General features: G+C 46.4%; 2 protein-coding genes across 8 annotated transcripts; one reads left to right on the top strand and one right to left on the bottom strand.

The window, feature by feature from the left end:
• Nucleotides 1–541: 541 nt before the first annotated feature.
• On the bottom strand, nucleotides 542–13,290 carry HNRNPUL2 (heterogeneous nuclear ribonucleoprotein U like 2). Of its 2 annotated transcripts, none has more exons than XM_025878872.2 (14): nucleotides 12,432–13,290; nucleotides 10,385–10,520; nucleotides 10,039–10,115; nucleotides 9,700–9,839; nucleotides 9,084–9,174; nucleotides 8,874–8,986; nucleotides 8,187–8,450; nucleotides 7,876–7,998; nucleotides 7,348–7,476; nucleotides 6,530–6,698; nucleotides 4,833–5,033; nucleotides 3,722–3,852; nucleotides 3,359–3,466; nucleotides 542–3,242 (listed from the first exon to the last, which is right to left on the bottom strand). In XM_025878872.2, exons 1-14 carry the CDS (start codon nucleotides 12,970–12,972, stop codon nucleotides 3,162–3,164), a joined length of 2,304 nt encoding a protein of 767 aa, XP_025734657.1. In that variant the 5' UTR covers nucleotides 12,973–13,290; the 3' UTR covers nucleotides 542–3,161. The 2 variants fall into 2 exon arrangements, with proteins under 2 accessions (XP_025734657.1, XP_025734658.1); XM_025878873.2 differs by having other exon boundaries at nucleotides 3,722–3,795; nucleotides 12,432–13,287.
• Nucleotides 13,291–13,914: 624 nt separating this feature from the next.
• TTC9C (tetratricopeptide repeat domain 9C) lies at nucleotides 13,915–21,743 on the top strand. Of its 6 annotated transcripts, none has more exons than XM_073883574.1 (4): nucleotides 13,915–14,036; nucleotides 14,661–14,953; nucleotides 18,762–18,944; nucleotides 21,134–21,743. In XM_073883574.1, the coding sequence occupies exons 2-4, from the start codon at nucleotides 14,716–14,718 to the stop codon at nucleotides 21,226–21,228; spliced, it is 516 nt and encodes a 171-aa protein (XP_073739675.1). In that variant the 5' UTR covers nucleotides 13,915–14,036; nucleotides 14,661–14,715; the 3' UTR covers nucleotides 21,229–21,743. The 6 variants fall into 6 exon arrangements, with proteins under 6 accessions (XP_073739675.1, XP_025734672.1, XP_073739673.1 ...); XM_025878887.2 differs by having other exon boundaries at nucleotides 13,915–14,104; XM_073883572.1 differs by lacking the exon at nucleotides 13,915–14,036 and adding an exon at nucleotides 14,133–14,269.
• Nucleotides 21,744–23,418: the final 1,675 nt, after the last annotated feature.

Below are 23,418 nucleotides of genomic sequence, written 5' to 3'. Positions count from 1 at the left end.
CTCCTAAGTGGTAATGACTCATTAGTAAACTTATTCGGGGCGCCTGGGTGGCTCAGATGGTTGAGCGTCTGCCTTCGGCTCAAGTCATGATCCCAGGGTCCTGGGATCGAGTCCCGCATCGGGCTCCCTGCTCCTCCCTCTGCCTCTCCCTCTGTCTCTCATGAATAAATAAAATCTTTAAAAAAATAAAAAAATAAATTTATTTGGCCCCCAAATGGAACCTTACATTTAGCTTTAAGCATCCAACTGGTTTTAGTATAGGCCAAGTACAGAGAGGTCATGACTTACAATTTATTTTCTTCTACTCCAATGGCTCAAGCGCTCAGTGAAAGCAGGCCACTAAGGGAGCTAACAACCCTCAAGTGAAGGCATGGCCGGCTCCCAAGTGATTTGTAGAATAGGAAGGGAAGAAGAGCCATGCAAGAGGAAAGCCATTGTTGGTTGGACCCAGTACAACTTGAGAAAGCAGCATCAACAATCAGTCAACCCCCCAGATGACACACTCCGCCCCAGTCAGTGCAGCCACAGGAGATAGGGTGAATTCAATCCAAATGGTTATTTATTCTAAAACTGGAAGCTACTGTGCCTACATTTTCGCCAGGGTGTAATGAGAACAGGGGAGGAAAACGTTACAGATGTAAACAATGACACAGTTACATTTTTTTTTTTTTAAACGGTAAAACCCTTTTTTACTGGCCACTTCCAAGAATGCTTTACAGGTTGTGCAAAAACATTTACAGGCTCCATGTGGTGTGCGTTTCCATCTACAACAACTACAACAGACGTCTGATAAAACACTAAACAAATCCTCTAAGGAAAACAACGCTAGGGATCCCTCCTGGTAACCCACATCTCCCCCCCTTAACATCGTTTTTTCACAATAAAAAGACATAAACAAAACCCAGACATCTACTGTTGTTGTAAGTGATCTCTTGGGTTAAACCAACGAGGATGTGGCAGTTTCACACTCCATCCATCAGAAAAACAGCTTTTTTTTTTTTTTAAGATGACTTTCTGGTGTCAGAAATTAACAGCAAGTCCCTCCCCTAGCCCTCCCCCACCCCCGACGACCTCCAGACGGCTTGAGTTTTGGCCCCCTGCCCCGAGGGCCCAGCATCCACAAACCGCGTCAGAGACTATAGAGAGATGCTATTCGCTGGAGGACGGAACATTTGGAAAAGAGATGGCAACTTCTGCCTCAGATTCGATTTTCTATCGTTACATAATCTTGCCCTACGGGAATTTCTTTGGGCTCCAGTTTTTACCTCCGTGCCTGACACTACGAGCAAAGCTTTCTCAGACTCCCTTAATAAGTAGTTAGTGGATTACAGCAAAGTTCATGCAATCACTCCACCCACTGCCACACGCAAATCCATGAGGGCACAAGGAAGCAGGCACCAACAGAAAGGACATCATTAGGAGCAAGCCGACTTCCTACCAGCACCCCTCGCCAGTCTCGGGGGCAGAGGTACTTGAGGGGCAGAAGGGTGTATGGGTCAGGGGTGACTGGAGGACTAGGGTGTGGGCCTGCACGCCTAGAGGAGGGCTGCATGGAGGGAATGATGGCCAAGGGAGAGGAAGGTCAAATCTCAGCACAAAATTTTAACCCGAGAACTGCCCAGGTGAGGAAACGGAAGTGAAGCCTCGGCGGGCAGCCCAAGCCGGGCTGTACGTGGTGTTTGCGGAGTAAGCTCTTGGCTGACACAACGCCGAGCGGGAGGATGACTTACAAGTGAAGCGCGGAGTACTGACAGAGCATTCCCATATCCCCCCCCCCCGGATTCCTGAGCCCAGCCACCGAAAGCTGTTTGTCAAGAACTGGGAGGGTGTTGGTAAAGTCACAAACAAAAACTATCCCAACTGAAGTCTCTTGGCTAGAGGCCTCTCTGGGGACACGCAGGGACAGCACCCCTGGAGGAATCCGGTTTCAAGAAGTCGGGAGGGGGTGCCCCCTTCTCATGCACACGGTACACACGCTCCCATTCTCGCTCTTCCCCTGTTTCGGCAGCCCCACTGAGCTGCCTCCCACCCCCCACCCCCCTCCTATCCACTCTCTACCTGTGTATCAAAAAAACCAGCAGGGCTTGTGCCCTCCACATTGTATAAAATAGTTGCTATTCTCAGCACCTGGGCCCCGGAGCCCACACCACAGGATTCACCTATATACATATCCTGCTGCAGCAAAAAGAATCCTGCTTCGTTTCTGTGTGAGCTGAAACCCTGAGAACCGTTCCTTCTCTCGCACTAGAAGAGGACAGATACTCTAACAGAGATGATTTCAGAGACTTCCCGCCTGTCTCGAGCTTGGAAGACAGAGAGTAGAGACTGGTAAAATCACAGTCTTCAGGCTGAAGGCGGCAATGCCCTTCTCCCTCGAGGTTCTGTAGGAAATTCATTACGGGGCGCACAGAGGGAGGAAGCTATTCTGCTCTGCGGTCACGAACAGTCCCCGTGCTGCCTTGGCCTGGGAACGCCATCTAACAGAACCACCCAACTGGTAGCCTCCGCGCCTCAGCCAAACAGCACGAGGCATGGGGAAGTGGAGACAGGGACACTTTGGCCTCCCAGCCCACCAGACCAGATATCCCGAGAGGGAAAGGTCGGTAAAGAAAATACAAACGGTTAGTTGGTGCAAGTGATTGATAAGAGCCAATCGTTTATTTTCACTGCCCCAGTCACAAGCGGTCCGTCTGTCCCCGCGCCTGCCTGCTCTGGAGAGAGTGCCCTCACGTGCGTGCCCGCCCTCTCCGCGCCACCTCATCACTCTCCCTTCCTTGGCTGCCAGGCCAGCTGCCTCAGAATGTCAGGAGGGTGACATTTTCAGTTCTTTTCCTGTCCAACTGCAGGATATAGGACAGGCAGCCCTAAGTGCCACTTTCTGCGCAAATGTTTTTTGATTACAAATATCTAACTAGGTTTGAAATGTTTTATAGAATAAGACAATATTCTTTTCAACAAACTTTTAAAAAAAATGTACAGTTTTGTTGTTTCCGCCTCCCCCCTCCCCTGCCCCTGCTTGCGCACCCTCCCCCCCCCACCGCCCCTCCCCGGCAGCTCAGCCCCACCCGAACAGCCCCTGTTTTCCTTGGTTGTGTTTTGGGGGGTGCCTGGCACCCCTAGAGATTCAGCTTCATGGCTGACAGGCGAGAACAACAGGGGCTTCACCGATACCCTTGGTAACCGTAGTAGTTCCTGTAGTATCGGTCTCTGTCCTGGGGGTGGTGGTAGTAGTAATTCTGCCACTAGAAGAGAGGGGAAACCCCATCACTCAGAGCCACAGCCGGCCAAGGACGGAGAGGCATGACACTCGTTCCTCTAGTCCTGCCACCCCCACTCTCTCTCCCCAGCAGATACTCACATCCCGATTGTACTGTCTGTAATAGTCTCTGTATCTGTTGTACTCATAATCTCGCCCGTAGAATCGATCATAGTCTCCCCTGTATCGATCGTAGAAATTACGGTAACCCTGGGAAAGGAGGAGTGAAGATTTATGGCTTGTCAGGATCATGATCCACTCCTATCCCATTTTAAATGAGACACACGTCATAGCTTGGTATTATCAACACGCTTCATCTTCCCAGAATAAATTCTTCCAGAGGAACACATTAAATGGGCAAAACCCTAAGCCCTGAGAAAACAGCCCAAACCACTCTGCTCCCCCAAGCCAATAGGAATGGCCATCACGACCCAGAGGGAGGAGCAGGAGGAGAGCTGCACTCACCCCTCTGTTTCCAGACTGCCCCCAGTACTGCTGCCCGTAGGCCCGGTTGTCGTAGCCTCGGCGCTGCCCGCCCACTGGAAGAGAAACGGAGAGCGCGCTCAGACAGCTGGCGTGGGGTCCTGGCTCCACATCTGGGTGGAAATCAAAAAGTCGGAGCCAAAGGCAATTCTGGGAGAATAGGAAGCCTGCTTCTGTCAGGCTCACACAATGGCAATTAAAGCACCAGCCAGGAGCTTTTTAAAGAGTCTGAAGGGGGAGGGCAGAGGAATAGAGAAACAAGAAAACCAAGCCACCTTGCTTTTGAAGCTCCCCAATTCCTGCAAAACATCTAAGATGGCAAAAGGATACATGGCAGAGTTAGAAACAGGAGTAAAAACTGCCATTCGTACAAACACGGACCTTCAGTCTTGGAAGGGACCCCAGATATCCTATATCCTGGATGCATTCTTTTACACCAATGAAATCAAAGTCTAAATACTAAGCTCGTAGTCTACGGGAGGAAGTTGGTATTCCCAGTGCCTAGCGCACAGCAGGCACTCGAGAATTTTGTTCACTTATACACACACACCAACATTTTTAAAGGGCAGTGAATGCACACTGTGGGGTTCACTGACAAACAAGACATTCAGGAGGGGGATTAATTCTACTATTAGCCTGACTTTGTAACCCCCCAAAATTACTGAATAACAATGCATTCACTCTCTGGTCTACACAGCTGGGTTGATCCAACAGGCAAAGCAGCAAGAAACCTTAAGTTGAGAACCCAATTTCATTGCACACATCCTTAGGCTACACTGCAACAGTGAGTAGGAAACAAAGTGGGGCACTCGTATGTAAAAATGAAAACGAGACAGAGGAGAAGGTCAAGCACCGCTTTTCAAGGAAACAAGCATTCCTTAAGCAAAAGGAAGGATTATGGGAAATTTGGCTAAGATCAAGTGAAGCATAAGAAGGTGGGGGTGCAGGACATAGGGAGAACGAGCTCCATAAAGAAGATACTTCCTTACTGCCTATGACTTGACTGGGTGTCCTCGGACTCTGCTGGGGATCCCGCTGTGCGCAGCACCAACAGCACACAGAGGGTGGGGGCTGGCAGGTCCCCAGGACTCACCGTAGCCTTGGCCTCGGCTTCGGTTCTGCCGGTTGCGCTTGTTTCGATTGTTTCGGCGGTTTGTCCGCTTCTCGGAAGGGGGCAGCAGCTTCCTTGCCTCCTCCTTGTACTTAGTGACAATGGGCTGAGCTTCCTCCTTCTCCAGCTCCCCGTATGTCACCTCATCCATGTAGTCGCATTTTTCAGGCAGAGAGAAGTTGGCTGTAAGAGGAAGAGAGAAGCTTGTGAGACCTGGAAAGGGCATATATGTGCAGGAGCTCCCCATGAAAAGCCCACTATGGGAAAAATGGGATTTTATAAGCCTCATCTACCAATGCACGCTAAGGTGCTGGGTGCATACCCACTCACATTTTAATGGACAATGCACTTCCCCTACCAAAAGTGTTTCCCTAAACTGTAACAGCCCCAGGCCAATGGCTATCTGCAAAGTACAAGTTCTCAAGTGTTCCAGAATAAATTAACAGTGAATTGGGTTGAAGTTTCTTATCAGGGCAGATGCAGGTAGCCAGAGGCTAAAAATAACTGAGAAACTTGTGGTGTTGATTAGATAAGACGCTGAGAAATACACTTTTAAGAGAGACTCCATGAGAAACTGACCCAAACCAAAAGGACTTACTTATCTAGATGAGGGGAACAGGAAACAAAACAGCACAAGGGAGCTCATTTACTACCTGCGCACGATGTGCCAGCACATGAGCCGACTCTCTAGACATCAAGGTCAGGGGCTGGGTCTCAGTGGAAGTCAGCTCAATGGGGCTCTCTCGATTCTAAGATGAATCCAGTTAGCCCTCAGCTTCATAAAATTGAATTAAACTCCTTCAAGTGCCTGAATATCAGTTATGGACTGGCAGCGTTCATTCTGAGTTAACTTGGAGACTCCAGCTCTTAAATGTGTCATCGGCTCCCAGGCCTGGGCATTATCATAACTCACAGAGCCAGCAGTTCATAAGACAAGCAGAATGCCAGAAGGTGAAGGCAGCAAGGGGGGAAATCACACTCTGAAGGGAACAACTGGAAGCGCCATCAATCAAGATGGAGATGCTATAAGGCTTTGGATTGCATTAAAAATTTCGGGCACATACCAAAAATCAAACCAAAAGCACAGTCCTAATGTGATACTAGAAAGTAAGGTATACTGATGAGATTGTTCACTCCAAACACCAGAGGTTCATCTGAACCGTAATAATCTCCCCCCTCTAGAATATAAATTCAACGAAGGCAAAGCCTCATTTCACTGACTATTCCCTATGCCTAGAATAGTACTGGACAAACAATAAACACCCTTGAAGCTTTTACTAAATGGGTAACTGACTCAGCAAAGCTTCTGCCTTGAGTTTTAATCACCCTGGGGTCTATCACTACCTCCCTTTTTCTATCTTCTCTGAAATGAGTCAAGGAATTACTGCCTCTCCAGTCACCCTCCTCATTCATTCATCTACAAGTGCTCATACCCATTAATTTAGTCTTCAGATTTACTTTTTTTTTTTTTAAAGTAAGCTCTATGCCCAACGTGGGGCTTGAACTCATGACACGGGAGATCAAGAGTCACATGCTCTACTGACTGAGCCAGCCCAGCACCCCCAGATTTACTCTTTAGATGTGGAGAAGCACTCCAGATGCTAGGAGGTGCTAAGAGGCCCTGGAAAGGTGTGGATGGACCAAGGACAGGGTCCCTAACTTGTATCATGTTAGCCCACCTTTCATCTCCAGCATTATAGACTCAGGCACATCATCTCCCTCCACTTCCTTCCTCAACTCCAGCCTCTTCTTCCAATCTTCCTCATTAGGAACAACCACCACCACTTTCCGAGAGAAAGTCTTGAACAGCAACAGCTTCCGCCGTTGGCCAGAGTTGTACACATTACACTAGGGACAGGAAGGATAACAGATGTTTTAGGAATAAAAACTGCCACTCATATGTAACCAAAACACTTACTGAGCATCTTTTACAAGTGAAGCAAGAGATTAGGGATCTTACAGACACAATTTTCTCTAATTCTTAAAATTCTACCTAACAGATATCATCCTGTTTTGCACATCAGAAAAATTGAGACTCAGAGACCAAGACTTGTCTGAAGTCATAAACCTAGTAAGTGGTGGAGCCAGAAATCCAAACAAGCTCTTCCCATTACCTCTATTACGTGTTTTATAGTCTGGGTCCATACACTCTCTCGTAAAAAACACTGATAAAAGACATCTCTGAGTTCAAAAAACATTAAGACCACAATATACCACTTGGTCATAATTAGTAACTTGGTTCTGATCATTAATTCAGTCTCCCGCTACATGTGCACCCCCTTGGGACTGTAAGCAATTTTATCAGATAATTCTTCATCTTTGAACCTTCTGTAAAGCTAGATTTCTTTCTTTCCTTCTTTCGTTAAGTAATCTCTACACTCAACGTGGAGCTCAAACACACAACCCCAAGATCAAGAGTTGCACGTTCCACTGACTGAGCCAGCCAGGTTTCTCAGGTTGTTCTGTTTGTTTGTTTGTTTCAACGTTTGAACAATACCTGATCAAGAATAAAATTCCTCTTTGTCCGGGAAGCAATCTGGACCAGCTTACTAAGGCACTGGGAGGCTTGCTGAACTAAAAGGTCTCTGCTTTTGGGATCCATCTCTGGCTCCTCAAGCCCCTTCATCTGATGAGTTTGAGAGTAAGTGAAGAGAAACACAAGAAGTTATGCAGCAAGTTAAAACCCAAGAGTCACCGGTAAAAGCCACCTCTTTAAATGCCACCAAAACTATCACAGTAGTTCACTCCTATTCCTCAATGCTGTGAACATACATTGTCCATTTTCTAAAAATTATTTCCAGTCTTGATCTGGATATAGTCCAGATTTCACCTGCTTTCGGCAATTTGACAACACTTAGCAAAGGAAAAAAAACCTACTTTAAACGTATACTGAGAATTCATTTCTCTATTTGTGGGACCCTTGTTCTCAGACAATTAAAAGACCCAACTCCACCAGGAAAAGGTTATAGGCATTTCTTGGAACCCCCAGAGCAAATACCAAGGCTAACCTTCCCTAGCAACTCACCCTCATTTGATTGAGCACAGTCTCAGCTCCCAGGACATTGTATCTTTTCTCAGGGTTTTCTTTTGCGTATTTCAGTGCCCACTGGGTCTTTCCAGATCCAGGCAGTCCTACCATCAGAATCACCTGTAAGTAAGCAGAACCAGGAATATCACTGAAAACTACAGAAGGGTCATGTTTACAAAGCCCTATTTAAGAACATCATCACCTGCCCCAGTTCGGTAAAGCTTTGAGAAGAAACTTTAAGAAAAGCCTGAAGACCAACCACTCCAAAGCACAAGTACCAGTGAGTTTTTGCATGTCGTTTGGCGTACCTCACACTCCTCTCTGGTCTTGGGAGGGACTGCAGTGCGCACACGCTCCTCAACAGGCACAGCATGAATGAACACAAACTCTTCTGGTGGTGGGAAGAAGGGCTCCTCCTTCTGACCAAAGTTTAATTCTACAACACAATTTTTGCAGAGGACATGGGGTAGGAGGGCCCGTTCTGCCAGGGATTCCTTGTTGATCCGGAACGCCACACCGAGGTCTTCACCGTTCTTGGAAAAGGAAAGTTCTACTTCTTCAGTCTCAAAATTCTACAATGACAACAAACAAGATCATTTATGACCTTACAGGATTTGAGACATTAAATCTCACAATTTAATTTTTTAAACTCAGACTGCTGAACACAATTAAGCAAACAACGCATCAAATGCACAAAAGACAGGAGCTGACAGGAAGCAAAATGAGGGGTGCCTGGGTGGCTGAGTGGGTTGAGTGTCCAACTCTTGATCTCAGCTCAGGTCTTGATCTCAGTCATGAGTTCAAGCCCCACACTGAACTCACTGATATATTCCAGACTTTACCTGCTTTCAGAAATTTGACAACACAGCAAAGGAAGTAGGCTCCCGCCTAGCATGGAGCCTACTTGGGGGGGAAAAAAAAAAGGGAAGCAAATTGAATTCCAATGCCCTCTATCCACTCCTTGCTCTGAATCCACAACTCTTAGGAGCACTTACAGCAAAGCAGCCAATGACATCATTCTCCCCAAAAGTCTGGCCAAATTCTTCAAACTGCCCATTCTCTGCCTTGAGTCCTCGTCCATCGAAACCATAAGAGAATTCATCCTCACCTAGAACGGTGAACAAATTAGTTACCTACACCCAAACTTCCCATGGAGTAAGCAATATGGCAGCAAATACAAACGATTAAGTTAAAAATAACATTACCAAGCTGTGGATGGGAAAAATCAACAGACCATCCAACTCGAAGGAGAGAAACCTCTGTGCAGCCTTCTTTCATTGGGAGATTCTGGGTTACCTGGCCAGGTCAGAAAAGGAACTCTCAGATACTCTGACCAACTCAGGAGCAAACTCTGAGTTAGAAAGACAAGACTTGCATATAAACTGAAAACAACTATCACAACTCAACATCAGCATAACAGTTGTCACGGGCGCCTGGGTGGCTCAGCCATTAAGCGTCTGCCTTTGGCCTCAGGTCATGACCCCAGGGTCCCAGGATCGAGCCCCCGCATTGGGCTCCCTGCTCAGCGGGAAGCCTGCCTCTCCCTCTCCCACTCACCCCGCTTGTGTTCCTGCTCTTGCTAACTCTCTCTCTGTCAAATAAATAAATAAAATCTTAAAAAAAAAAAAAAAAAAAAAAAAGAACAGCTGTCAGTGAACTTAAACCATAGGGGTCAATTTCTTGGTTACTGGAGCTAAGGTTACCATTAAAACATGGTGCCTTTTACTGCATTAATAAAATACTGGTGGGCAGGAACCCAAAACACAGTTTAATAATGAGTAATTTAATAAATGAATGGTCTTAATGAGCTGCATATACTACCTTGGCCTCAAAACAGACTTTCCCCTTTGTCACGCCGTAAGTACTCCTTGCCCCAGACCAAAGGGTGGGGAACTTCTCTGAGAAAAGTGGCTGCCCTCCATAGCGGTCTTTGCTCACTTGAAAATGGAGATCCGAGGTATCTGTTAGAAAGAAGCAATCTGTTTATTCCAAAGCTCAACACTTGAAAGCCACCAACAGAATACAAATATACCTAGTTATCAAGAACGGATACAAAGTCTCCGGGTGCTAAATCTCTTAAAAATTGCAGGCCATGGAATTTTAATATTCCAAATCATGTGTGACTGGCTGAAAACCCCAACCTATCTGCCTTATACATACATGTGTCCAGGTTCACGAGAGTCTGATCCTCCTCCTCATCTTTTGCCTCTTCTTCAGGGGGTGGTGGAGACTTTGAGCTGTAGGTGTGAGAGAAAAGCGAATAGTGTATCCAAAGCCCTCTTCTTTGAGGGGTGTCTGTGTCTGTAAAATGTTTTAAACGATCAGTGAGTATAAAACTCGAGCAGACAGCTTCTTTCAGCAAATGAGACGATTCGATCTAAAACTTATGCCTATAAAAACCTATTCCATTTTCAATCCACCCCTCTTTCCAAACTCTCCAATCAACATCAGGTATACCAAAATCAGAGCAGACACTCCTTTCAATGAAAGGGACTGTTTCCCTCACCGGCTGTGGTAAGCCTCCTCTCGGAATTCATAGTAAGCTCGGCCATGTTCATCCTTCTCATCCCGCTGTCTCTTTACCCCCCGCCGCTCACCATCTGAGCCTGCTGGTTTTGACTTTTCACTATCTTGGTCATCTCCTACAAAAAGGAGGGAAAGAAAATCAGCGGTTTTCATTTTGGAATGTAGAATAAGCTCAGAACCAATAGCAACTAAAGGGGGAGCTGAGTGTCTAATCAGAACAGCCAGATTATTCCTACTGCAGCCACAGTACGTTTCATTTCTAAAGACCATCTTCCTGTCATTGGCTGGTATTTTATTTTAGAAAAAAGAAAGGATGGACATTATGGGCTAATTACAGTCAAGCAGTAGATAAAAACTGGACAAGTTTTGCATTCTAAATTTACCTGCTTAAATCAGGTCAAACTTGCAGATTTTCCCACCAATATGACATCTTTGAAAATCCCCTAAGTCTTTAAAACACTTCATAGATTAATTTAATTTAGATTCTTGTCAGATTTGGATGTAAGCTGGACACTTAATACACATTTCCCAACACTGTTCCACAGCTTCATGATACAGACGCCTCAGTATGTGTGTGTGCATTTTAAAGAGTTTGCCTTTCTAGCTTAGGATGCACAGCCATTCACAGCTTTTACTTATACAGCAAACAGACTCAGGTACGTATACACAACTATATTTTTATCACAGGTTTTTACTGAAAGTCGCCAAGAGCAAACCATTAAATCACAAGTGACCCATAAATAATACTGCATCTTTACTGCACGTAATTTGGGGCAGAAAAGTGTTGTCACATATTTAGCAACATTCTCTGCAAGAGGGGAAAAAATTGGAATTATTCCTTAGGCTTCATTAGTTTGCAACACGAAGATTTTTCATAGTAATTTCTTTAAAGCAGTCCTTTATCTCTCAATCTTTTTTATCTGCTATTTCGGATACACGTTAAGTCAAAGGTTATGTAATGGGATTTTTGTTGGAGGACACAGAACAATCTATAAGTTGCATGTGACTGACTTAGAATGGGTTCCAATTATACCATGATTACTAATAGCAGCTTAAAAAAAATCTGTTATAAAAACTAAGGCAACCCACTTCATAGTAAGACTTGGAAGCAGCTCTAGTTTTCTTGCCTACTCTGACAGACAGGTATGGATCAGTTCTAACCATCCTACCACTTCAAAAAGAAGAAAGGTCACTAACTCCCCAGGGCGATTCTACACATTCTCTTCCGAGGTTACTCAAATGGAGCCAGTAACACCTCAATCATTTCAATTCAGGAAGTCAGGGATCTAAAATGTAAAAGGCTGACCAAATGTACAGCAAATCCACAAATTTGCCCATCCACGGACCCAGTGGGAAGATTAAAATTTAATCATAAGAATTCAGGCAAGATAAAACCTCTACCAAGAGGTTGGCTGGTTCTAAATGCACTAGATCAAGACCTTCTCTTCACTAGTTAACTATTAAACTCCACACCCTCACACCACAGGCTGCTAAAGCAGGAGCAAGGTTAGATTTCCAGACTCACTGTGTGGCTCAAGCTCCAGCCAATGGATGGAGCGAACTTTGGCGAACTTAGCTTATTGCTTAATATTTTTAAGGCGGAAATGTCAATAGTCAGGTAACCCGAAGGCCAAAACCTCCAATAGTCCGGTCTGGCTGTCGGTGTAATCGCCAATTTCTCAGCGCATTCCCGCTTTAGGAAAAGATAACCAGAACCGCGGGAGGCTGCTCCACAGGTAGCTCACAAGCAGTTTGCATGCAAAATCGCTCACTTCCATCCACTACCACCAAGGAACCGAGTTAGGCAGGAACCTCCCTCCTGCAGAGAGCGGGGCCACCAGAGGCAGCCAAACCCCCCAGAAAGGTGGGTAGAGAATGAAAACCACCTCCCCTGGGGAGTCCCACCAAAAGGCGACGGGAATCTTGCGCTTTCGGGCAAGTGAGAACAAGGATTCGGACGCCGCGGTGCACGGCTGGGTGCTGGGTCGGGGGCAGTTTGGAGCCCGGCTCCGCTGCCAGCTCCTCACCCTGTTCCTCTGCGGCCTTGTCACCCGGCGCCTCGGATCCCGGCGTCTCGTCCCCGCTCCGCTCCTCCGGCTCGTCTTCCTCCCCCTTGCCGGTGCCCTGCTCTTCGCCACCATTTACCCCACCTGACCCGGCCGTGGCCTCCTCCGCCGGCTTCTCGGAAGCATCAGGCTCGGCCGCGGCCTCCATGGCTGCCGCCTCCGGGGGCTCCGGCGGCGGCTGCGCGGCCTGGCCCGAGGCCTGGGCAGGGGGTGGCTCTTCGTCCTCGTCCTCCAGCAGCGCCTCCTCGTCCTCCTCCTCCTCTTCTTCGTCGTCCTCCTCGTCCCCGCCCGGGCCACCGCCCGACGCGGCCACAGGCCGAGGCTCCGCCTTGCAGGCCCCGCCGGGCCCGGCCCCGCCACCGCCGGCCTCGTCCTCGAGCATCTCGGCGTCCAGCGCCTCCTGCAGCCGCTGCGCCAGATCCACCTTTAGGCCGCGCGAGTCCAGGCCCCGCCGCTGCAGCTCCGACCGCAGCTCGGTCACTTTCAGCCGCTTCACCTCCATCGCCGCCGCCTCCTCCGCCTCCCGCCGCCTCCTCCCCTGCGAACCGTCGACCGAGCCCGACCGCGCAGGCGCCGCCGCCGCCGCCCGCCTCCGCCTCACGCGCCAGCACTGAGCCCGCGCGAGCGAGCGCACGCACGTACGCACGCAGGCAGCGAAGGCCGCGCGCAGCCTCCGCTACGTAGTGTTTGTTTCTCCCTTCTGTTCCCCTCCCCCTTTCGCCTCACGGAGCCCAAAACAACGCAGCGGGGAATTGCTTCCCTTACAGCCCCCTCGGTTCCCCTGTTGCGGGCGGGCGGGCGCGCGCCGAGGACGACGGACTTCCCTCCCCTTACCTCCCGCCCCCTCTCACCCCTGGGCCAATCGCCGCCAGTAGTTTCACCGCGCAGCCGCACCGGAGCCGGAGACGGGGAAGACTGGCTACGGTTCAAGTGCCTCGTAGCACGGAGGGGTGTGCGCGCCCGCCTTCCCGTACTTCCAGCCGCGGGCTCTGCGCAGCCGCCGGGAACTCTCTTCCCACACGCCCCTCCCACCCCGTCACCACCCTTACTCCCGTCTGGCTTCCGATAGCGCTGTCGTTTTAGGGCTTGCTTGCTAGTCTTTCTTCTCTACTACCTATATGTGCAGCAGCTTCTTGAGAGGGGAAAAAAAAAAGCCAGGAGGGAAGCTGATGCACCTTGAAAGCCTACTAGCGATTGTCCTTCTGCTTAGTACGCAAAGTGCTTCCCCAAACCAAGGAATATACAGTGACCCCCGGGCCCTCTTCTCGCAATCCTTCAACTTCTCTACCCAGCAACAGACGGCCGGACTTCCCCTTTTAGCTTTCTTATTGGCCAACTTGAATCGACAGCTGCAACTCTGATTGGTCATGCGTGATCGTCCGGATTCTTCCAATTGGCGAAGCTGCCGGGAGTTTTTTTTTCCGGGTTGATCTGCAGAGGGGCTGGAGAGGCGGGGTCGTTTCTGCGGGATTACTTTTTCGAGGCCGCCTTTGATTGGGCGCCGTGGCGCAATGCGCTCGACCCTTTAGACCCCAAACTGTCGGGACTCTGGCGTCGGTGCTCTAGGTGCTTCCGCCCGTAAACCGAAGCCGACGAGGAGACTTCCGTGCTTGGGCATTTGCAGAGGGCGAGCGGTTGGTCGTGGGGCTTGATGGACTTGCAGCTGAGCTGCTCTGCTGCCGCGTCAGTTTATGCCTGTGGTTTGGGTGCACGGAACGCATTCAGCTCGGTTCCCAGCTTCTGACACAGACATAAACAAATGCTTGTTGAATACGTGCAAATAAAGAGCAAGGGTGGAGGCAAGCGCGGTAGACCTCTATTAGCGGTTGTCCCCGCCTATTCCCTTCCACTTCCGGGTCAGGGAGGTGTGTCCAAAAGAAAGGAGGAAGCAAAATCCGCCGGCATTCCCAAGCCTGCTACAGTTCCTTAGTACGGCCTTTGATTTTTAGGGAGGGTCTGTTCACCCCGCAGTCTCTTTAAGAAATCACTTAATCTCTGGCTTTACTATTCCCACATCCTCTCCCTGATTAGTCCTCTACTTCTAGAGATTGAAAAATACTGCAGAGAAGAGAGGAAGGGGCTGTAGAAGAAACAAGCAAAACTCATTCCCCGGGGGGCGTCCTGGAGAAGGGTAATTTCCTGCATTCCTAAATCGGCTACCTAAATCAATTATTTTGCTCCTATCTCCAGACCTTCAGTTGCTCTTTCACTTCCCAATTCCACAAGAGCTCTGGGCGGCAGAGTTATGGAGAAGCGCCTGAAGGAGGCTCAGCTGTACAAGGAGAAAGGGAACCAGCGTTACCGAGAAGGGAAGTACCGAGATGCTGTAAGTGGGTACCATCGAGCTCTGCTTCAGCTGCGGGGTCTGGATCCAAGTCTGCCCTCCCCGATACCTAATCTAGGACCCCAGGGCCCGGCCCTCACACCTGAACAGGAGAACATACTGCACACCACCCAGACAGACTGCTACAACAATCTAGCTGGTAAGAACAGGGCTGAGGGGCGGGTAGAGTCTCAAGGCAGGCACGTGGAAATCTGTGAACATTGGGAAAAACACGGGCGTGCTCTTCTGCCATGTAATTATTCTGCCATGAATTGAACTGTATTTCCAGTCTCTAGGGCTCTAAATGAGTTTCTACAGGGCCGTGTTTCTCAAACTTCACCTGGAGAGTTTGTTAACTGAGCCCCACCCTCAAGAGATTCCAATTTAGTAGGTCTGAGTTGTGGAGTGGGGAGAACTACCAATTTGTGTTTCTAACAAATTCCCAGGTGACCCTGATAGAATTAGGGAATTTTTTGCACGCTCTGGAGAAAACACTGAACTTACGTTTATGGCATTGTTTCTTTAATATGTAAAATATAGGAAGGAAGGCACTTGCTTTAGCTGGTGGTGTCAGTCATTATTAGATGTTCTGGACAACTTTTCCCCTTTTTCCTCCTTCAAGTCAGCTCTTAGGGGCGCCTGGGTGGCTCAGTCTGTTAAGCATCTGCCTTCAGCTCAGGTCTTGATCCCAAGGGCCTGGGATCGAGCTGGATCCCGACTCTGCTCAGCTGGAAGTCTGCTTCTCCTTCTGTCCCTCCCATCACTCATTCTCTCTCTCAAATAAATAAATAGATAAAATCTTTTTAAAAAATCAGCGGGTCACCTGGGTGGCTCAGTCGATTGGCGGCTCAGGTTGTGATCCCCGGGGTCCTGGGATCGAGCCCTGCGTTGGGCTCTCTCTGCTCAGTGGGGAGCCTGCTTCTCCCTCTCCCTTTACCTACTTATGTGCTCACTCGCTCTCTCTGAATCTTTAAAAAAAAAATCAGCTCCTGGATAACTAGTGTCATCCATCTCCATATGGCCTTGGATGAAGAGACAGATGCCAGAGTTAGTATCACTAAGATTAATCTGAAAAGAAAGTAGACTTCTTAGGTCTGTTCTGTGGCGGACAAAATAATCATAGAGGCTAAAAAAATTATTTTGAAATATATTAAAGCATTCTAAATGGTCCCAGCTGAGGCCATGGAAATTATTAGGATTGGTTTTTATACTTCGTGATGGTTATTTAAAAGTGATTTTTTTTACTACAATAGTTTTCACCTATGATTTGGTGAAAATCTAGCTTTGTTATAGTGTGTGTCCAGCACTACTCTTAGACTCAAATACCGATAATAGTAATTATAGTAGCTAATGTTTCAAGTCGTTCAATTCAACATTTATTTGGTACTGAGGATATGGGAGGATAATGAGACAGATAAAAAGAGCTGCTCTCATGGAACATATATTCAAATAAGGAGATGGACAATTAACAAAGGTAACATCCATAATGTATGAGATGATGTTAAGTGCTGGGGAAAGGAATAAAACAGAGAATGGGGACAGTGAGTGCCACAAGAGAGTGGCCAGCCAATATCTTCACTTTGTAGGTGGACCTGATGGCAAAGACTATGGCTTAGCCATCCATAGAGCCTCTGCTTGGAGGTGCTTGGGAGATGCTCCATAAAGACTTACTCAATTAACCATTTTCACTCATTGAATGCCTGTAACATATGGGCCAGTTTATTTACAATATTTCTCATCTTCATAAAAATTCTGCTAGCTACTTGTGATTATTTCCATTTTGCAGATAAGGAAATGAGATCGTGTCACTGCCGAAAATCCTCCAGTGGTATCTCATTACACTTAGGAAAAAACCCAAACTCTGACGCTCACCTGTAGGGCCTGACATGGTCTGGCTCCTCCATACCCTGAATTTGCAAAGCACATTTATTTCTACCTTCTAGCTTTGTAGGATTTCTTCTTCTCTCGGCTAGAATGCCCTATCCCTTGAGTGACCCTGGTCATTCAGATCTTGGTTCAAAAGTTACTTTCTTCGAGAGGCCTTGTATAATCAAGCATCACTCCGACCCCATTCACTCTATTCCTAGCATAGTTCTGTTTTCCTCAAAACACTTCTAAAAATTCAGGGCGCCTGGGTGGTTCAGTTGGTTGGGCGACTGCCTTCAGCTCAGGTCATGATCCTGGAGTCCTGGGATCGAGTCCCACATTGGGCTCCCTGCTCGGCAGGGAGTCTGCTTCTCCCTCTGACCCTCTTCCCTCTCGTGCTCTCTCTCATTCTCTCTAAAATAAATAAAATCTTTTAAAAAAAACCAAAACACTTCTAAAAATTCATTTGTTTATTGTGTCCTCCTCCTACTTGGGGGCTAGGATGCAAGTGATGTTTACTCATCAAGATGTCTGTCTGGTTCCTCTTCCCTGCTGCTCCTGGCTCTGCCTAACATATGGTCAGTGCTGCATAACCAGTTATCAAATAACCAATGAAGCTACAGTGATGGATTAGTTAAGTATGAGCCATATGACCACTTGGTGGGGATATTGTAGAAGGGATGCAGATGTAAGCCTGGGCCCTTTAATGTCCTCAGAAGCCCTGATTCTCCTTTCTTCTCAGCACCATGATTAAATAATACTATGTTTAATTCCTACAGTCATGAAATAGGGAGCACATTTCCCTTCTTAATTATAGAAAGGCTGAACATCGCCTCCTAAACAGATTTGTATTTCGAAGTCCCCTTATATAATCCAAGGTAATAGTGAAGTAATATATTATCAAGAATGATGGTTTGGGAATTAGTCCTTGGTTCAAATTTCATATTCCACCTAGAAGCTGTGGGATCTTGGACAAGTTATTTTATCTCTCTGAGCCTTGATTTCTTTGTCCAATACATGGAGAAAGTAACACCAATTTCATAGAGTGGATGAGAAGATTAAACGAGATTATGTTTTGTTTGTTTTTTTAAAGATTTTATTTATTAGAGAGAGAGGGTGAGAGGGATAGAGAAAGGCAGGCAGAGGGAGAAGCAGACTCCCCGCTGAGGAGGGAGCCTGACGAGGGGCTCAATTGCAGGACCCTGGGATCATGACCTGAGCCGAAGGCAGGCGCTTAACCCACTGAGCCACTCAGGCGCCCCTAAACGAGATAATGTTTTATCAACCACAGTGCTTGCTATTTTCTCACACAGTTGATGGCAACCGTTGTTTATAAAGCTGCAGTACAGGGGCACCTGCGTGGCTCAGTTGGTTAAGCCTCTGACTTCGGCTCAGGTCATGATCACAGGGTCCTGGGATTGAGCCCTCCTTCGGGCTCCCTGCTCAGCGGAGAGTATGCTGACTCCCTCTCCCTCTGCCCACCTTCCTGCTCCTGTACGTGTGCGTGCTCTCTCTGTGTCTTTCTTTCTTTGATAGAGAGCAGGAGGGCACGAACGGGGAGCGGCAGAGGCAGAGGGAGAAGCAGGCCCCTGGCAGAGCAGGGAGACTGATGTGGGGCTCGATCCCAGGACCCTGGGACCGTGACCTGAGCCGAAGGCAGATGCTTAACCAACTGAGCCACCCAGGCGCCCCTCTCTCTTTCAAATAAATAAAATATTTTATTTTAAAACTGCAGTACAATAATTGTGGTTAAATGGGGGTTCAAGATGGAGAGCCTGGTGTAGAAGAGAAACAATGAAGAATTTTAAATACACTTTAATGTATGTTCCTATCAGTTTTATAGCTGGACTTAACCCAGCACTAGGCACATACCGAATGCTTTCGGTAGCTATTAAAGTCACTTATAAGGTACATAAAGCTTCTGTTCGCTGTTACAGCCCCGGTGCCTAGAAGAATGTCTGACACATGGTAGACAGTTAGATGCATTAGATGAGTGAATACTGTTGGTATTGTCCTCTGGTGCTGCCTCCAATTGGCCAGTGGAACTAAGTGTAATAAGCCCCTCCTCCCTCTTCTGTCTTTCCTTTCATTTGGCCTATTAGCCTGTCTTCTTCAGATGGAGCCAGTGAACTATGAACGAGTGAAAGAATACAGTCAGAAAGTCCTGGAACGACAACCTGATAATGCCAAGGCCTTGTATCGGGCTGGAGTGGCCTTTTTCCATCTGCAGGACTATGACCAGGCTCAGCACTACCTCCTGGCTGCTGTCAGTAGGCAGCCAAAAGGTGAGAGAGAAGGGGATGGAAGTGGTAAGAACAAATAAAATTGTCCTGCAGAGGTGGTTTCTGTCGGGGGGGCGGGGGGGGGAGTATTTTATTTTACTTTTTTGATTTATTGAATGTTTTGAATAGACAATAATACATTCACAGAGTTCAAAATTCAAAAAGTATAAAGAGGTATTTGACAAACTGGCCGCCTTCTCTCCTTGTATTCTTACCTCCACAGGAAAGCAGTATTGTATACCCTCCAGAAGTAGTTATGCTTCAACAGGCATATATATAATCTCCCCTCCATCCCCCCCAGTGAGAGAGATTTTCAAGCATTGTTTTTCAAGTTTCAGGTTCGAGACTGTCACTGAAATGGGATCTAGATTCCAGTGAATATACTTGATGATCCTCATTTCTGGCAGCTCCCCCACTGGGTCTGGCCTTTGCTTGAGCTGTCATTTTATCCTTTAGTTCGGCTAGGCCTAGGTATGACCTAGAAAAAGGGCAGGCCTACTGAGAGAGAATTTGAGACTTGGTTCTTTGTTTCCAAGGCAAGGATATTGTGAAGTGGATTATAGACTCGTTCCTGTGTTGGTGGTTTGGCGCTGAAAATTGTCGCCATTTTGCATTCTGGCTTAGAGCTATGAGATGCTAGAAGCAGAGGGTCCCCAAACATAACAATGCAGCAAAAACTCTCTAAATGAATGGGGGCAGGGGGGCGCCTGGCTGGCTCAGTTGGTAGAGCGTGTGACTCTTGATCTTGGGGTTGTAAGTTTGAGCCCCACATTGGGTGTAGAGATTACTTAAAAATAAAATCTAAATATAAGATATAATAATAGAATAAATGAATGGGAAAGCCAGTGTGAATTAATAAAGACCTAAAACATGAGGCATTTGTTCGTGTTTCTGACCTTCAAGTACATAGATGAACTGCCAGCCACGTATGGTATCTTTAGAGTCTCTCTAGATGTGACAACAGTTATTTATTTCTTGAAACTCTTTTTCATTATCTTGAGCTCTTTTATTTTATTTTTTATTTTTTTTTAAGATTTTATTTATTTATTTGACAGAGAGAGACACAGAGAAGGAACACAAGCAGGGAGAGTGGGAGAGGGAGAAGCAGGCTTCCCACCGAGCAAGGAGCCCGATGCGGGGCTCGATCCCAGGACCCCGGGATCATGACCCGAGCTGAAGGCAGAGCCCAACGACTGAGCCACCCGGGCGCCCCGAACTCTTTTATTTCTTGAAACTCTTTTTCATTATCAAATTAACAACCAGCCATCCCTGATTGTACAGAGATTTTTAAAAAATTCACAGTGGTATTAATGAATGAGATTTACTATTGCAAAGATATATTCAGATCTTAGATTTTTAAAAACAGAAGTATGTGGAGGGGGGAGATGGCAGCAGAGTAGGGAGACCCTAGGCTCCCCTTTTCCCACACATCCAACTAGGTACCTATCAAATCATCCTAAATACCCCAGAAATCAACCTGAAGACTGGCAGAACAAACTCCACAACTAAAGGTAGAGAAGAAGCCTCATTGAAGAAGGGCTAAATTAGCAGCTGAAGTCCTACACCCACTTTTATGTGTGTTTCTTCACAGGAAGATTCCTGGGCTCTAGAGAGTAAAAAAATACTCTGCATACTTTGTAGATCGGAACAAACTTATTGTCCCAGAGAATATGTTTATTCTGATACTTAAACACATACACACACCTCTCCAAAAGAAAAAAAAAAAAATTTGTTCCAGCATAGCACTAAGTAAACCCAAATGATTCTTTCCAGATTCAGAAATCCGGTCTTCCTCAAACCTACTTTCTATAGTAAGTCCTTTGAAAGACTGGAATCTTGATTTGAAATAATAGTGCTGGTTTATATCATTTATTCAGAATGTCATTTGGGGTCATCTCTGACCAATTTTTGTAAAGTAACCTCATCCCTAAAGTGAGGGTAAAAATGCTAGCTTGCAGAAGCCAGTAACAGTAACTTGGTATTTTCCCTAAGTATTTATAACCAATATGTTTGCTTTGAACATTTTAAAGGGCTTGTTTATTAATTTTGGCCATGGCTAAAAAGGAAGTATCTGACTCTATAAAAGTTGAAAAAAAAAAAAAAAAAGAGGAACTGTGTGAACAATCCTTTCCTCCCTCAAGGTGTGATCATGTTCTAACAGTCTCTAATTGCTTTCTTTGCCCTATTCTAAGATGCCAATGTCCGGCGGTACCTCCAGCTAACACAGTCGGAACTCAGTAGCTACCATCGGAAAGAGAGACAGCTCTACCTGGGCATGTTTGGTTAACAAAGAAGAAAGATGCTCCTCCACATGAACTTGAAAGTTAAAGACCAGAGGGGGAAAGCCTGAGCCTCAGCAAGAGAAACTAACCCCATACCTCTGACCCAGGTGGATTTCTGTTTTGCTTCTAGCCCTGCACAAACTCTTTGGCACTTATGCAGTCTCTGTCTTTTGGTTGTTTTGTTTTTGTTTTTTGGTCTGTCCATCTACGTATTTGTATAGCTTTCCATACATGATATTCTTGGGGATATTTGCCTTGAGAAATACAATCAGCTATAGGTGCAATTAATCCTGTCTATGGGATAGATTTTAATGGTAGATGTTATATGTATCCATATACAGAGGAGAAGGCTAGTAAAGGATGAAAGAATGACAAAAGAGTTTTTTCTGTTTCCTCAGATAACCAAAGCCAAAGTCACACAGGCCACAAACTGGGAAATATATTTTTATGTGAAAACAGACAATTATAAATTGGACTTAAAAAGGAAAGATTTGAAATTAACCACTTTGGGGGTGCCTGGGTGGCTCAGTCATTAGGTATCTGCCTTCGGCTCGGGTCATGATCCCAGGGTCCTGGGATCGAGCCCCACATCGGGCTCCCTGCTCCATGGGGGGCCTGCTTCTCCCTCTGCCATTCTCTCCACTTGTGCTCTCTGGCTCTCTCTCTCTCTGTCAAATACATAAATAAAATCTTTAAAATAAATAAATAGGGCACCTGGGTGGCTCATTTGGTTAAGCGACTGCCTTCGGCTCAGGTCATGATCCTGGAGTCCCGGGATCAAGTCCCGCATCGGGCTTCCTGCTCAGCAGGGAGTCTGCTTCTCCCTCTGACCCTCTTCCCTCTCGTGCTCTCTCTCTCTCATTCTCTCTCTCTCAAATAAATAAATAAAATCTTAAAAAAAAATAAATTCCTTATTATTAATATTCCATGTACATTCAGATTCTTTGTCCCCCCCCACAAAAGTATCTGGTTTCTATTTTTTCAGGTGATAATTTCTAGTTCCTGCTATTGTTCATACTCAAAGCATTCATATACTTATTTATTTTTTCATTAAACTCTCTGTCTTAAAACCTTGAGTCAAGCATTTAAATATTTAATAATTCTTCAACCATTGTACCAAAAAACAAAAAAAACCCAAGTAAACATTTAAATTTTTAATAGGTGTATATCTATAGTATGCTCATTTCTCAAAAAAAAAACAAAAACAGATTGCCATGTCGTCTTGAAACAGTACCGTGAAAGAGCAGGATAAAAACATAAATATATTCTTCCTTTGTCACCTTATATTTTGCAAGAGCTCAGTTCCTTTATGAGTGGAGGTAGTAAGCATGTGTCACGGCCAATGTAAGGACAGAAAGAACAACAACCCCAAAACCCTTAGTCTTGCCAAGTATGCATGAATTCCTCTTCCTTCATCAGTAATGCCCCCCCCCCCAAAGAGCTAGGCTCCTCTTTGTGTCTCCCCATACCCTTAAATAACAGGACTTACAACAGGGCGCCTGGGTGGCTCAGATGGTTAAGCATCTGCCTTCGGCTCAGGTCATGATCCCGAGGTCCTGGGATCGAGTCCCGCATCGGGCTCCCTGCTCCTTGGGAGCCTGCTTCTCCCTCTGCTTCTCTTTCTCTCTCTCTCTCTCCCACTCTGTCTCTCATGAATAAATAAATAAAATCTTAAAAAAAAAAAAAAACAGGACTTACAACAAAAAAGTTTCCTTGTAAGTCCAAGGACAGAACTAACAGAATATTTTGCTCCTTTCCCAAGATGCTTAAGTTTCTAAGCCTAGGTTGTTGGCAAAATTATGTCATGGTTGCGTGTTTGCTTTGGGCAAATTTTGCTTTCTGATCTTTTTTTTTTTTTCTTCCAAAGACATGATGTCACACTAAGCTATCTTCTGCATCAATGAGGGAAAAAATAAAACTGGTATTTAAAAACGTATTTTAGAAACTTACTACACTAATCCTTTTATTAGCACTGCTAAGAGACAAAGTAGTCAGGCTTACATTTCAGTCTTTATTTTGAAGGCCAACTTCTAATGGAGATGTTAATGAACAAGAAATTTTTCAAAGATAGGCAGTCAGATATGGGTCTAGAGGAGGTCCAGCCAGCCCACATCCTGAAGGAATCAGCCAGAGGGCACCTAAATCTCTGTACTCAGAAGTTCGTGGAGGGGGAGGCAGCTCACTTTACCAGTCCT

The sequence above is a fragment of the Callorhinus ursinus genome, unplaced genomic scaffold (assembly GCF_003265705.2).
Source record: "Callorhinus ursinus isolate GAN/ISIS: 27379988/994484 unplaced genomic scaffold, GSC_fseal_2.0 scaffold51, whole genome shotgun sequence".
Taxonomy (NCBI): Eukaryota; Metazoa; Chordata; class Mammalia; order Carnivora; family Otariidae; genus Callorhinus; species Callorhinus ursinus.
This window is presented reverse-complemented; position numbering and strand designations above follow the sequence as displayed.

Excerpts from the sequence above, each read along its gene's own strand:
- TTC9C (XM_073883574.1), top strand. The coding sequence starts at position 14,716 with ATGGAGAAGCGCCTGAAGGAGGCTCAGCTGTACAAGGAGAAAGGGAAC. Across the intron at positions 14,954-18,761 it reads CTGCTACAACAATCTAGCTG|CCTGTCTTCTTCAGATGGAG; the intron begins GTAAGAACAGGG and ends TTGGCCTATTAG. Across the intron at positions 18,945-21,133 it reads TGTCAGTAGGCAGCCAAAAG|ATGCCAATGTCCGGCGGTAC; the intron begins GTGAGAGAGAAG and ends CCCTATTCTAAG.
- HNRNPUL2 (XM_025878872.2), bottom strand. The coding sequence starts at position 12,972 with ATGGAGGTGAAGCGGCTGAAAGTGACCGAGCTGCGGTCGGAGCTGCAG. Across the intron at positions 3,467-3,721 it reads GGCAGTCTGGAAACAGAGGG|GGTTACCGTAATTTCTACGA; the intron begins GTGAGTGCAGCT and ends CTCCTTTCCCAG. Across the intron at positions 3,243-3,358 it reads ACAGACAGTACAATCGGGAT|TGGCAGAATTACTACTACCA; the intron begins GTGAGTATCTGC and ends CCTCTCTTCTAG.